Genomic DNA, 16,263 nt, shown 5'->3' on the forward strand with positions numbered 1-16,263 from the left:
CTTCGAAGAGGGGGGGCCATCTTCTCTCGCAGCCGTTGCTATTACCTCCGAATTACCAACCATCCGCAAGACAGAAAGACTTACGTCGTTCATTTGATCTAAATTTTCGTACTATATCGGTTATACCCTACGATTTAGCTAATAATAGAATAATAAAGAAATAAAATCAGCCTTCTATAATAAAATGGTCTCTTCCTGGCTTTCTCCATCATGGACGTTTCTCGATACATCTGATCGGCGACGTGATCGCTGATGCGGACATGCAGGCGGCGCGGGAATGAATCGACGAGCGTTGTGTGGGTAATTTATTTACAAGAGTAAAACATTATGTACAAGAATTGCGTTTTCGCGCAAGAGAACCGTGTGAAAACAAGACAGTGAGAAAGGTGTGAGCGGGTGGGAAACACAGTTGTTTTTTTTTCTTTCATCTCTCGGGCTAGTCGTGGGTGTAAATCATACGAGCCGTAAAGTCGCGTGGTTTACATACATTTCTCTACTATTATCTGTACGTGTGGGTATGTGTGTTTACGCGTGTCATCCGTGTCTTCCTTTAAGTTTTTTTTTTTTTTCATTTAACACTTATGCAATAAGTAGAAAGTACTTCGCCGCCGGTGGAGGTCGATCCACCCCCACCCCCGTTTTTTTTTTATTACATTGCTCTCTTCGGTTAAACTTGCTCGTGACACATTTATTTTACACTTAACACTTTCCTCACTATGGTCGGGAAAGGGCGCGCGGGGCGTAGTCCTGTTTTATCTGCTTCGCTATCCCTCTTCTTTCTAAGCGACACTCGCGCTCGACTACCGTCTCTCTGCGTCAACACTCACTGGCGCGTTATCATTAATTCGTTTAACGTTTGCATCGCGCTTATAGACATCACGGCGCAATTATTCTAAAAATTCCAGCGGCGACAATGCGACTCTCAATCCTTCTCGTGCGAAGCGTTCTTAATTAAAAACCGTAAGATCTCGATCTCTCGCCGCCGCCGCCGCCGCTGGAAATTCTTTAATAATATTGACGTCTTCGCGTCGTTCGTGGATATGATAAGAATTCTCTCGACTGCTCTGCCGCATGGTCATACGAATGTCGTTGCTCAACGCGTGCCGTATTATTTCAACAATAAAAACCGTACCCGATGCTAACTCACGAAGCATAAACTAATTTCTGAGCTAAATCAAATGAATTTCTGGCTCAAGTATTTGCGAATAGGAAACTATTATCGTTATTTTACCTTTGCTTACCTATGGAGATATAGAGTGCAAAAGAAGCTTAGCATGCGAAAATAATTATGCTGGATTACGTCAACGGTTTTACCTTTAAGATTATTAGGTTCGTTATAAATAAATCGGAATTAAATCTAGTAATACTGTGTTGCGATTGCGTATCATTCCCATTAATATGAATGTTATAGATCGTAAACAAACGATTAAAAATATTTAAAGTAGAAAATATCTAAAAAGATGATGTCGTTAAAATGTGATATATTTGTCGAAACGCACATGTGTCGCGTCAATTAAAATAAAATAAACGAGACCTGCTTGTTATTTAAGAGAACGGTCATTAAACGATGTTACATCATTGTTAATTTTGGACGCAAGTTGATGGTGAAAATATCGTTTGTGCAACATGCCAATTATTGGAGAACACGTTTCCGAGATAGAGATAGGTAACCCCAATTATCGCCGATTATGCAGCTATTTGCCCGCATTACACGTTACACAGCTCAACTGTAAATATTGTCGCTGCATTACAACAAATGTGTGTGTATGAAACGTCCATTCTTTCTGGATTCATTCTTTCGCGGCTGGGAAAAGTCGGCTCAGAAATTCGTCGTGAAATTCATACTTCTAAGACACCGTGTAATACGACTGCCTCCACACTCCGCTTAACCCTTAGGCACAAAGCTTCCCTTTTATTACGTAAGAAGAGCTGTCTCTCGGAGATTATCTTTGTATTTCTCACCCCAACGGCCAAACCCACAGTTAAGTTTAAGATAAACGGGATGAGGATTTTCGCGTTGGATTAAAAGACGTAAGATAACCGCTTCAACGAGAATATTTTAAGTGCGAGACGCAATTAAAGTAACATAATGAACCTTATACTTTCTAATAAAAATTTTCGCCTCGAGATAAGTAATTGAAATGGAGCTGAAGAAAAATTATGATTCACAATCGTTACATTTCTATCACTTCGTACGCGATTTCGACGATTTTGAAAAACCAATTCCAATAAAATAAAATTATAAACGCCGCGAAAAACAATAATACGTCAATAATTGTGAATGATATGATACCGCACTGATTATTTTGAAATATTATTCTGTAAAATCAATTAATCCGAAAAATATAAAAATCGCACAGTTGGGATTAATCAACAATTCTCATAAACGATTTCATTAACTTAAATTTCACCGCATCGCTATGATCATTATGTAATTCCGTAAATTATTTGTTTTTTTTCGGCCGCTACGATGAATTCAAACTGTGAGATCTAATCCAGGATGGTCTATGCGGAAGGGTTAACGTTTAAGTTGTGCGGGCGATCATGTTTGCGATACGTCCATCGATTTTACGAGTCTCGAGCGACCTTCGTGTACACGCACATTATCTCAGCTGGCCCAGAAGGAAGGCGAGCATCACCAGGACTGTCTTGGAGTTGGGCGAGCCGGCTGCCGTGTTTCCGTGCTGCATCGCGGCCGGATGCTCACCTGAAACAGAGAAACAAGCGCGCTCGTAGAATACTTTTCCTTTATTTTTAGCGATCTGGCGATCTCAATGGAATACAGCGGAATGTAGTGGAAATGCAGCGAGCTAGGAGGATATGTACAGACGTAGGTCGAGACGTAGGAATTTAATTTTTCGCTGTTGTAATAATAACCGCGAACAGTGCGATTCATATCCCAAAAAATGAACCATTATCATGCAGGAATTTGCACCGGAAATTGTTGTAAATTGTGAAATTACATAACATATTAATTCGACTTTTTTGAATATTTATTTTACGATCTTTTATATTGTATTGTATTATACCTGTTTCGAAATTTATACATATGTTTTAAAGAGTTTTAACATTTTGCGAGAATTTTTAGATTTTATTAAATTCTGTTAGACCGCGATTCCATTTCATGGCAAATTAAAAAATGTTGACTTTTGGCTACTATAATATATTGAATATTGTAATTGTAAACTTTTACAGCGCAATAATAAATTATACTATAAACAATTTTATTTTTCAGCTTCCTACATTTGCATACATGTACCTGTGCCTTTCAAAATACAAAATATATATTATTTCGAGGCTTCGTCCCGACATTAATTCACGATTCTATATATTCGTGACAAACCATAAATGTTTCTAGCCTTTATCTACGTGAAACGCTGTAAAATCGTAAATTTCACATCGCGGCAGCAAATGGTGTCATAATGTGCTTCTAGGCCGTTTGCATGGCTAGATACGGGATCTCCGGGCATAAATTGTTAAAGAACTCTCGCCGTGAAGCGGGACGGGTATTTCGAGCTGAAACAGTCTCAAGTTTGACGTAATTCTAACGTCGGCCTCGGGAGCCTCGGCGGATTTGCAGAATTGGGGTCAGTGTAATACCAGCAACACAGCACAAGGAGAAGTGGCAGCGTGTTTCTCGTGCGTCGGGGCATTCGCACCCTCGATTGATTTCTTGGCGAACAGTATACTGGAATTGGAACGAGCGTCGCGAGGGCGATTTGCGCCGCCTCTCCTCTTTTCTTGGACCGACGAACGGCGAACGTGAGTACTTTTTATTATCCCTCCAGTAATGCCACTTTTGGGACAAAAGACTCAATCTTGAGTCTGGCGTACTCCGCGGCAGTAATAAAATATATATAGGTTGCCGAAAAAAATTGACTCCAAGTAGAGAAAATTGATTTCGTTTTGAAAATATTTTCACCCATTGTCTAAGCGATTTCTCTATTGCATATAATTTTATATCTTTATTTCGCAGTTTCTTATCTTTTCAGTTCAAAGCCGGACTTGGAATTAGCTTAATCTAAATCTAATTGTTTGACAAACGTTGCGTAAACAGTCACTTGCAACGCTGTATGCTGTAAGTGATGCATCATGCGCGGAAAAATCAAATCAAGCAGTATTATAGCCTTCCTCATTCGCGTCACCCGGCACCCCGCGCGATTACCGTCGATTAATATGCGTCGTGCGAATTCACGAGCTGTTACGTGCATTTTTTAAATAATCGTCCCGCAGTGTACGTTTCTATTAACCACGTTCATTTGTCTCTCGCCGCACGATCGGATTCGTTTTTTGGTTTTATGCGAACGTTTCAAATGGTGATCGTATTTGCATATATATTCCCATCCATAACGCGCATACTATACTGCCGAAGATGCTTTGACATTGATAATCGAATGATTGTCTCGAGATTTAGCTTGTCACAAATTTTATCGATATAATTTTTAACGCTATTTTAGCTCCAACTGTTATTTGATACAAAAATTTATGATGAAACACACGGATCGCTTGTCATGTAAAATTAATTTATAAAAAGATTTGATTCTTCTCTTAAAAATTGTAGGTGAAAACTTATTGATATAAAAAAATTAAATCGTTAGTTAATTACGCCACAAATGTAAAAACTTTTGAAGAGGATTTATTCTAAAAGTACTTTTTTAAATGGAATAATCTTTCATAATGACATTCCTAAAAAGCTGTGAAACATTTTCAAATGAGAAAAAATGCTACAATGCGTTAAATCCTTAAAAGGATTTCAGGCTTTGTTGGTAATAAAAATAAAGTGCGAAATTTTCAGCTTTGTCAAATAATTTTTGCATTTCACAGTCTCTTTGTGCGTCGGATCGAATGAGGGAATGCGTCGTGCCGTCTCGCAACGAGAGTGAACTCGGAGGGCTCGTCGGAAATGTTCCGCGAGCGACATGGGACTGTGTAATTAACTGTGTAATTAATCGGGAATTGAAATTCAACGGAATTCGTCAGCGATTTCACGCCGCGGCGGAACAATGGAGAGTTATTAATACATCCGCGTAACGCGCATGACACGGCAAAGGCACACATATCCGGCCCATCTCGTGGCGGCGGCAGAGAACGGAACAAAGTATAATTAGCCGAATATGCGAGCTAAATGAATTTTGCATCGCCGTTTAGCGTGCGCTCGAAAGCGGAGAAAGCGGAGTGTCGTGATTACTACAGACAGACACAGGATATAGCTGTAGATGGGTGTAGGTGAGATTGTCGAATCCGATGAATAATTCAGCATAAATTTCGACAAAAGGGCTCGGTCAAACCGAGGAAATTTTTGTTTAAACCCTATGCGCACACATCGCAAAGGATGCACGAAAGTGGAAATTTTCCCTTTTAACGGAGATGTAACGCTCACAAGGAGGAGGATATTTAATAAAGAACTCTCGCGTATTCAATTTTCTGTCCGGTGTGCGTTATAGACTCGATCTTTGAAGAACAAACGGACGTTACTGTTCTGTCTCTTGAAACGCACGCTCGTATAATTACATCCCCGCAAACGCGACCCCGGCGCATTTGGCACCGGAGGACGGGGACCGTGATACTTGGTGGAAATTAATGTTCTTCGTTCTTCTAACGGGCGACGGGCGCTGAGTCCCAGACGAAAGAAATAAGTCGGCGGGTCGGACAAATCGCGTCCGCGGCGCGCACTCGCCTTGCCGTCTTCCTGTTATGCATATCTGAATATTTATCTTTCCGGAGTAGCCGGCGCGCGCGCATTCATCGAGCATGGAGGAGAGATGAATTCATGCACTTCGCCCGAGATAATTGCACTTCGGCCGAGGTTCGCAGCTCATTTGCACTGCCGGAAGGAATGCGCTCTTTTTTTTTTTTTCGACGATGAAAGACGGCGCTTCATTCGTTATTTGTATCAGTTTCCGCTTACCCGTCCGCCGTTTCCGCCTACCGAAAGCCTCGGCAACAAGCTGTCCAAGTCTCCTAAAACCATCGCGAATGGAAAAAGCGAGCAGGATAACACGAGATACGTAAGACGGCATTGAAAACTCCTATTAGCTAACAAAAAATACTTTATAATGGCGGATACTTCGGTGAATTTAAAATAAATGTTTCTTTATCAAGATTTTTCATGAAAACTTTAATCGCGAGGAGATATCTCTCTTGATATAATAAGTAAAATTACTTGGCGTGTTTAAATTATGATAGATTAATTCTAACTTTAAATTTTAAGATTCGTCTTTCTCTTGCAATTGGAAAGTGAAAATTGTATATTTGTTATCATTGTTATCATTTTTCTCATTCAAATTTTTACATCTAGAGAGGAGTAAAATTGCAGAATTTTAATAAATCACAGGAACATAATGAGTCCTTTCATTTTTCGCGGCGGTTTAATTCCATTTTCTTGATTTATTAAAATCACAAGGAAAAAATTCTTGATTTATTAAAATTGCATAATTTGATTCCTTTCGAAACGTAAAAATTTTGCAGAAAGTAATGTAGAAGCTGAACATATGCGTGTATGTGCGTGTGTGGGGGGGGGGGGGGGACCAATAAACATGTATATCGCGAGCGGCGCGGCGGTTGCAAGGGTGAAGAGAAGGTCAGGTACGCCGGTCTTTTGTTCGATCGTGTTATGTTTATGTTTTTGAGAGAGCGAAGCGTCTGCCCCAGTCTGCCCGAGCCGATGGCCGTATCGCTCTCTGACAATAGGCACGAGCTAATAAAAGTTTAAGAAGAAGGTCTGCCCGAGCCGAGAGCCGAGTGCGAGGTCAGTGCGAAGTGCGAGCTGTGAGCTGTGAGTGCGAGTCACAGACCACAGTCAGTCGATGACAGAGGATTGCCAGAAAAGGTATTATATCCCTTGACTAAAATAAATTAAGCATATTACAATTATTCCTGCGAGAGTGTATTTTTCTTTTACAGTAATAATAATAATAAATTAATGTACATAGATACTTTCACGATTAAAGCAAATTTTATTTCAATGTACGCAGATAGCCGAGTTATCGCAATCAATTTTTAGGAGTGTTCCACATTTATTTTACTGTATGTTGAACTGTATGTTTTGTAGAGAATCAAGAAATCGGTGCTACATCACACACACGGCCGCGGCCGTTGCATATTTGTTTTTTCTGCGTACTGTTACGCGCACTCGGTCGACGTCGACGCCCTATCACTCGCTCACTGAGACTGTGACCCGAGCGGGCAGGTAGCTATGTGAGTATTATTTCTCGAAACGCATTCGCGACAAGTATCGTACGATTTCAAATGCTGTTATTAACCTGCGCGATTAACCAATTTCCACGATTATCGAGATAACCTCATCGTGAGCACATCGAGGTTACGATTTCAAAGCGTCGTCTACAATGGCAGCAGAAGTATGCAGTAAGACATAAACAGTAAGCTATATTGACCAACCACAGTCGGCACAGTCGACACATTATTCTGAATTGTAAAAATCCTATTAGTTAATAACTTACTGCTTACGTTTTACTGGATACTCTTACGGCTATTGTAGACGAGCCATACATTGCATCTTGAAACAGATGTTTTACTCAATTTATTCATCTGTCCGCTGTTTTTGAATTGAAAAATATGTGAAATAATCAGTGAACTATATACTATACTGGAATGTGAACTCCCATGCTAGCGCCCGGGCCACGGGAAGAAAAAGACAGAATGGTTGCTTTGCAACTCTGTCTCTCTCTCTCTGTTTATTTAGTATATGTACAGTTCACTAGGCATAATACATCCGAATTGTCGATTTAAGTGGCTTAAATGATCGAAAGCGGTGCGAGATATCAATATATCAATTTACTAATAATAAATAATCGCGTGCTGTTAATTGAAAGTATCGTTCAAAGTGCGATTGTTATATATTCCATTGATTAATGCGCATGCAATCGTAATTAAAAGAAAAATTTATTTTGCAAGTACTGTTTGCTACAACAAAGGAGCCTGAGAAAAGGAGAAGGAGGAAATATTAGAAGATTCGGACGACGCAACCACAGAGACAATCACGAAATAAGTAATTTATTTATTATTTTATTATCACGTACACGATTTAAATAATCGCTAATAATTATTTTATACACGCAATATTATTTATTGAAATATTCATTATGTTTAATTATGCACGCGTATTACAATTTGAATATGTTTATGTAATATGTCAATGTAATTCATATTTGAACTTCGTATATGATTCAAATTTTTGTATTTTAATTTAAAGAGTAATGGATCTGTGAAACTAATAAATAGATGTATTACTTTAAAATGTGAGCTAAAGGATACCAGTATCAATATATATTTAATCCTAGATTAAGCGTAATAGCTTATTGTGCACTCGCATTCTCGTATGAAGCTAAAATGTAATTCATTATATTGACGCATTGTTTATTACGATCCCCGAAAGCAAATGATATGATTAATCCTTATCAATAATAGTTTAATTAGGGAGGTCTCTATACTTTTCGTGTCTTTACATTCTTTTAAGTGTCCGATTATCTGGAATCTTCCAACATCAGCATAGAGGGCATAAAGTATGAGCCAATTCATCGCCAGTTCCGCTTGCCTATAAATCATACAGCCTCATACATAGAACCTCCGCACGCTATACTCTGTCCTGACAATCGTTTTGACTCTGAAGAGATAATATTGACGGCCATTTATTGGACACTAGGAAAACGACCAACACGCATGCTCGTGAACCAGTTGGACGAGACATCTGAGCTACACGCAGCAATGGACATGGCTAATACGATCCACTCTAATCAGATCCTAGTCTTTCTTGGCATGGCAGGACTGATGACTATCGGCAAAAAGCTCGGATCCGACATGGATGCAAATGGTGAATACCTCATCAATAGATGGCAAGATGTTTGTAACGCAACCGAAATAGAAAACATCTTTACATCGGGTGTTGTTTTGCGGAAACGATACCTGACCTTTATTAGAACATTAAAGATTTGGCAGCTTTGGATTGAAGTGAGACCTGCAGTCTGCAAAAGCCTCCTTGTTGCCGCCCTGGACTTTCTGGAAGGATCTCCTAATATGCTTGTGAACACTGCGATGGCTAAAGTAAAAATAGAGATTCAATATTTCGGCATGGAGATGATACTAAAGATGGATGCCTTTGTGTCTTTACAAAATATAAATGTAAATAAAGCCATCTTCCTCCCGGATATCGCACAACAAGCTGTGGATCTCAGAAGAGCTATGGACGAGTTACGTAGAAGATATGGAGATCGTTTCCCATATTTGAAAATTTACTGGCTCGAAGGAACAGATCGCCTCACTTGTAGGAAATACCCAGACCTTTTCTATGCGGTTGTTGCGACCGAAGTTGCCAACAAAAAGACAATCCCTGATAGCGTAAGGCATATTTTAATGGATTTGCAGACTCGTACCGCTAGACATATCATAGATGCTGAAGTAAAGAAAACGCTGAAATCCGAGATGCTTGATAAGGTAACTACCGCCAATCTCCGTTTCCTTAATATTGACCCGCGTCTCTTCTGTCAGCGTCGAGAAGAAAATGATGTTAAAAACGAGATGCTTACTATTGAAGGGCCAAAAAAAAGAAAGATTAAATAAATGCAGAAACTTATTAACGTCTTATTCTACGATAAAATATCAACTAATTGCGAGATATATCAGTTGCTTGAAATTTATAGGATAATCTCATAAGTATGAATAATAAAAATAACCAAATGTATCAGCCAGAGCGATTATTTATTTTTGCATAAGTTAGATGGAAAGTAATAAGTGATGATAGGATGATTTTCGCGAAAGAGATGTCTCCATAGTAAGAATATTATCTTTTACACTTTTTACCAAGCATGATCTTTTACATATAGATAAGATTTTCAGGAAATTTGAAATGCCATGAAGATATGATATATTAATAACATTATTTGGACAATTTAATATCAAATGCATTATAGTAGATTAAATTTTGCTGTTCATTTTAATTAACGAGCCCGTTGGTTAGATAAATATTTAAAAAAGAGAAAAATAAGCAAAATAGGACCATAACAAGTAAAGTAATAATATTTTTAATACATGATACTTTTATCTAAACTTTTTCATGGGGTTTTTATTTCATGGACGATGAAAATCGGAATAAGATATTTATGTATTCTATATATGTTTATGTTAAATGAGAAAATAAATTAGTAACTGTTATTTTATATTAAACGCTTCATTAAGAAAAAACGATTAATAAATGTATTACTCTAGGTTTTTTTATAAATATTTTTTTAAATATTTTTTAAATATTATTTTATAGGATTAGATATCTACATTTGGCCTCGTTTTATATCTTTCCGGATTAATGATTTTATTTTCGAATAGGGAGCAATGTTGTAAGATTTAAATCAAAGTTTTAAATCAGTATCTGACAATAATTATGTGTATATGATATGAAACATGTGTATGTGTATATCAGTAATAAATTTTTTTGTCCCGCATCCTTTCTCTAGCTGCTTTGCAAACACGAGCCAGACTTTGTTTATTAATAAATTTTATACTATGCAATATATAGGCTTTATAGGCTATAAAGGTTTACATTTTTAAATTGATCCCAAAACTTGTTTTGCACACTTTTGCTGAAATTTAGCATTAGCTTTACTGGTGAAAAACATAACGTTGATCCCCTCGATCCAAATTGAAAATAATCGATTCAACGAGGTGAATCGATATTTTAAGAATCGGTAAAGAATCAACTTTTTATTATAAAAACGAATTGGTTCTCGATGAATCGATTAAGAATCAGGCATCACTAATGGGAAGAAACGCAAGACACGACAAATTTTGGATCAAAGTAAATTATCGAGATGCTAGTGAACAAAATCCTTCCGATTAATCGATTTATCCTTTAAAGTTCTGCCTTAAACAAAAATAGAGATTTTTAGATTTTCTGGTAAATAATTGGAAATTTCTGAGGTTTTTGAATTCCGATTTGAGTTCCTGGGGATCGATCATGTATCTTTTCCCCTAGGACGGAACGTGAAAAGTGAAAAGTTTATCTCTTTCTATTCAATACCAATAGAAAGAAATAGTTACATGAAATTTTTCACTTTTCACGTTTCCGCTCTAGGGAAAAAGTTACATGATCGCTACCCAGAGATTTATTCTATAAGCGAGTTGGCAACACTGCACTAAAATGGTGCGATTTCGAGCCCGAGGACCCGCGCACGTGGTTTGACTGCACTGGATCATTCGTGCAACGTGACTCGAGCGAGTGGGTACCCCTACTGTATTGTCATCGTATTATTTCTCAAAACACAATTGCAACAAGTAAGATTCCAAATGCTATCATTAATTTTGATTAGTATTACATCATTCGAATTTTTATTATTAGTATATTCGCTTTTAACATTGCAATGGTCAAATCGAATCAAGGCTGCGGTCCACTTGAAATGCTTTGGAGCGTTCTTCTCCTTTTTTCATTGAAAGAAAAGAGAAGAGGAATGCTTCGAAGCATTTGTAGCGTCAAGTGGACCGCAGCTCAAGTGCATGAGTACTGTTTAAGGGGATCCTATAGTGGCAGTAATTATGACATTTTTTTATTAGAAGAAATCTTTGAATTGGCTTTACAGAATTAAAGTATATGCACAAAAATCTAGTGCCACACGAGTTTATATCAAAAATGGAAAAAGAATTAAAAATTTTATTTTTTTTGCACATACAGCTATCACCTAATGACAATATTTGCTTAATACAAAATAGTGCAGTTTATATATACAAAATGAAATAGATCGGCATTAGGGACAACATGTAGGTACAATATCGTGCAAATGGAATTAAGATTCAAAGCCTAGAAAAGTCTAGAAATGGTGGCAGCGCATGCATCCCCTCCACATGCTGCCGATGCACACCAAAGCAAATGCATATCCGTGTCACAGTATACTATGGCCATGTGCTGTCGAGCGTTCGAATATTCTCGAGTCTAACCGAAGTTTGTCGAGTTTCAGCCGTTATTTCCCCTTATTGCCGCGCTATCATCTAGGCTTACGCCCCGTCTATCTTTTTCTAAGCCTATGTTTGCTATAGGATCCTCTTAACTAAAAAGGAAAAATTTTTTAATAGTCAAAATTATTGACTTTTCATACAATATGACATTAAGAATTTGGTAGATAAATATAGTATATTAATTAACAACAAACTTTCCCTTATATTACGTATATGAAAAATTTAGTTATTAATTAATATACTTCTAATCAAACTTATACTGTATAAAAAGTCAGTAATTTTGACTATTTAAAAATTCATTTACATTTTAATGCTTCTTTGCTCACAAAATAAGAAAAGACTTATTATTTTATAAAAAATTTGAAAGAAAAAAAGACAATTGCGTGTGGAACTGAACCCGGACGCTGCGGACTTCGGTCTTACAACAATCGTATGCACACGAGGCTGAAATTTTTTTTGTTCGTAGCTCTTAAATGGCTGGCCAATAGTCAATAATATTTTAGTTTTAGGTATACACTCACGGAATTCCCCTCTACAAACTTAATGTATAGTTCATATCCACGTTCCGCAGCCTCCAAGTTCTCCTTGGAAGAAGAAGACGAAGAATTAATTCGCGGGATTAATTAATTCCCATATGATTACCGACTCGTGAACATATCGAGACGGCGACTTTAACATTGTATCTTGATGCTAATCAATTTCACTCAATTTATTCATCAGTCTGTTGTTTTTTAATTGAAAAGATGTGGAATAATACATCCGAATTGTCGATTTAAGTGATTTAAATGACTGAAAGCGGTGCGAGATATCAATATATCAATTTACTAATGATAAATAATATAATCGCGTGTTGTTAACATCGAAAGTCGTTCAAGGTGCAATTGTCATATTCCGATGATTAATGCGCGTGCAATCGTAATTAAAAAAAAATTTTTTTTTACTAGTATTGTTTGCTATAACGAAGGGGCCTGGAAGGAGGAGGAAATGTTAGAATCATTGGGCGTAATTAGAGGCAATCAAGGAATGTGTGAGTAATTTGTTTATTATTTTATTTATTAATAAATTAAGTAATCGCTACTAATTATTTTATACACGTAATATTATTTATTGAAATATTAATTATGTTCAATTATGTACGCTTTATTACAATTTGAATATGTTTATGTATTATGTCAATGTAATGTATATTTGAACTTCGTATCAGTGATGCAAATTTTTTTATATTTTAATTTAATGGATCTGCGAAACTTGTATTAAGTAGATGTATTACTTTAAAAAGGGCTAAAAGAGACCAGTATTAATATTTGATCCTGGATAGTATAATAATCTATTGCATTCGCATGCACATATGAAGCTAAAATGTAATTCATTATATTGACGCATTGTTTATTACGATCCCCGAAAGCAAATGATTAATCCTTATCAATAATAGTTTAATTAATGAAGTCTCTATACTTTTCGTGTCTTTACATTCTTTTAAGTGTGCGAGGATCTGGATCTTCCGTTGATATCTTCAGACATCATCCTAGAGGACCTAGGCTATGAGCCAATTCATCGCCAGGTCCGTTTGCCCGTAGCAGATACAGCCACATACATTGAACCTCCGCACGCTATACTCTGTCCTGACAATCGTTTTTACCCTGAAGACATAATAGTGACGGCCATTTGTTGGACACTAGGAAAACGACCAACAAGCATGCCCGTGTCCCAGGTGCACATGACACCTAAGCTAGCAAAAGCAGTAGAGAAGGAATTTGATACAATCTACTGTGATCAGATTTTGGTCTTTCTTGGCATGGCAGGACTGATGACTATCATCAAAAAGCTCGGATCCGACACAGATGCAAATCGTGAATACCTCACCAACACGTGGCAAACTGTTTGTAACATAGTCGGAATGGGAATGATAAACATCTTCACGTCGTGTTCTGTTTCGCAGGAGCGATTCACGTCCTTCGTTAAAATTTTGGAGATTTGGCAGGACTGGATTGAACCAAGAGATGCACTCCGCAAAAGCCTCCTTGATGCCGCCCTACTAGAACATCCGGAAGAATCTTCTTTGTTTGTGAGAGTTGCGATAAATCAAGTAAAAAAAGTTTCTAATACATTTCGGCCTGGATCATGTATTAGTTTTGGATGCCCTCATCTCTTAAAATAAAACCATCTTCCGCCAGGCTATCGCAAACGGATTTCAGAAGAGCTATAGACGAGTTACGCACAAGATTTTGAAGATATGACACATTAACGATGATAGTAATTTTTGCGAAATAAAAATATTACGTCTCCAAATCTAGTAAAAATATTATTATCTTTTACATTTTTTGAGAAGTATAATCTTCTACACATAGATGAGGTTTTGTTCAATTTGGAATATCATGAAGATACGATAGATTAATAACATTATTTAGACAATTTTAATATCAAGTGCATTACAGAGGATTAAATTTTACCATGCATTTTAGTGGATTAATATTTATCTAAGCAATGAGCCCGTTGATTAAGTAAATATTATTTACAAAAGAGAAAAATAAGTAAAATAGAACCATAAGACATGTAGAGTAGTAATATTTTTTAATACATGATATTTTTATTTAAACTTTTTTATGGCGTTTTTATTTCATGGATGATGAAAATCGGAATAAGATATTTATGTATTCTATATATGTTTATGTCAAATGACAAAATAAATTAATGTCTATAATTATGCATAAAATGTTTAATTAAGGAAAACCTATTAATCTTTAATATATTCTTTAATATATTAAATATATTCTATTTTTTCTTCTTTTAAGTATTTTTCAAATATTTTTTTATAGGATTAAATATATCTATATTTGGCCTCATTTCATCTCTTAAATTTCCAGGATAAAAAATTTTATTTTCGAATAGGGAGCATAATGTTCGAAGATATTTTCAACGTGCCTACATTAAATAAACACAAAGAAATAAGATATATATTTTATAGACATATCATAACTAATATTTTTGAAAAAATGTACAACGGTTAACGTAATACAGTTAAAGTTAAATTTTCTCATTACACGCGCGCGACACGCAAGTATGAAATAAATAGTCTTTTCTAATATTTGATTAAATAGAATAAATATGTACTTTAATTTACATTCAATATTATTCAAATGTTTACAAAGTAACTTTGCACAAGTTTTACATCGCAAACGCAAAACATATTAAAATTTTATAGATAAATGTAAGCTAATATAGAGAGTTTAAAGTTTATTGCAACTTGAAATTAAAAGATTTTTAATAAATTGAAAAAAGATGTGCAATCCTGGATTATATTACGATTCAAGATTTCGTAAGAATATCTTTAAGACTCCTAGACAGGTTAGATAAATAAGTTTGCGTTCCTAGCACGAAGATACGTTCATAAAAATTAGATTTGACCACGATACCACGAATATGCTTCTGAAGGCGATCTTATTCCCGATGAGATTGCTAGACGGATTCACGAGGGATTTTCTTTTTGTCGCGTTTTCTAGTTTCCAACGGATTTCAAAAATTGGATCGCATATAGTGCTTTCCTTTGTTCTTAATAGAATGAAAAAAAGTATTTCCACATTGTCGATCAAACAGAATAATAGAATTACAAATATTGTACATTAATAATAATTTGTAATGAAATACATAAAATCATTAAAAACTGCAGTGTTTTCAAATATGTTGTAATAAATCTAATTAAACACGCTATTAGTTTACGCTAATAAAAAGTGCAATTATAATATCTCTATTGAAGTGATCGTATTATAGAGTATTATAAAGTAATGCAAACTGAAAGTATTTTATTTATACTTCAAATAATTTAATTGTAGAGCAAATATAACAAGTCTTTGAGTACGATTCTTTTTAATATACACGTTGCTGAATAAAGCATTTGGTCTACAACGGTATAGGAGCTACTTCAACTCGCGCTTAATGCCGTATTCTGATTGTCCAAAGACGGTACATTACGCTTTGCATTCCGGATGTTGCAACTTAATGATGACAGCTTCCGTAAGAATCTTAATAACGACAATATTTCTCCTTGAAGCTGCTTTAAAATACTGGTGGATATTATGTTATATTTCTCTCGTTAGTATTATGAGAAAATGTTATATAAAACTATGCATCTATATTAGCAAAGTTCAACCTAATTTAAATTGCTTCGTTATTTTTACCAATAAGAATAGCATATTAACGCTTTGTACAATGAAAAGAATTGTCTGCGCTACTAAATGTAAAAGAAAATTTGTTAAAATATAATTAAACTGTAGGTAAATGCGCGCATATATAAGAAAAAGTTAATAAGTT

The 16,263-nt window shown here is 36.0% G+C and overlaps 3 protein-coding genes across 3 annotated transcripts in view; 2 read left to right on the forward strand and 1 right to left on the reverse strand.

Annotated features, from left to right (window-relative positions):
- Positions 1 to 292: 292 nt before the first annotated feature.
- Positions 293 to 16,263, reverse strand: part of Dpr1 (defective proboscis extension response 1) — a 337,775-nt gene continuing 321,804 nt past the window's right edge. Inside the window, exon 6 of the mRNA XM_071780146.1 lies at positions 293 to 2,707. Coding sequence (XP_071636247.1) covers positions 2,604 to 2,707 — 104 coding nt within the window. The 3' untranslated portion in view covers positions 293 to 2,603. The remainder of the gene's footprint in view (positions 2,708 to 16,263) is intronic.
- LOC139814120 (uncharacterized) lies at positions 6,710 to 10,114 on the forward strand. Its single transcript, XM_071780150.1, has 4 exons — positions 6,710 to 6,829; positions 7,052 to 7,197; positions 7,915 to 8,008; positions 8,477 to 10,114. Coding segments are annotated over exons 3-4 (1,101 nt in total). The 5' UTR covers positions 6,710 to 6,829; positions 7,052 to 7,197; positions 7,915 to 8,007; the 3' UTR covers positions 9,577 to 10,114.
- Positions 11,201 to 14,545, forward strand: LOC139814122 (uncharacterized). The gene is made up of 3 exons (XM_071780154.1): positions 11,201 to 11,280; positions 12,900 to 12,982; positions 13,437 to 14,545. Exons 2-3 carry the CDS (start codon positions 12,940 to 12,942, stop codon positions 14,111 to 14,113), a joined length of 720 nt encoding a protein of 239 aa, XP_071636255.1. The 5' UTR covers positions 11,201 to 11,280; positions 12,900 to 12,939; the 3' UTR covers positions 14,114 to 14,545.

Source organism: Temnothorax longispinosus, chromosome 6, assembly GCF_030848805.1.
Source record: "Temnothorax longispinosus isolate EJ_2023e chromosome 6, Tlon_JGU_v1, whole genome shotgun sequence".
Taxonomy (NCBI): domain Eukaryota; kingdom Metazoa; phylum Arthropoda; class Insecta; order Hymenoptera; family Formicidae; genus Temnothorax; species Temnothorax longispinosus.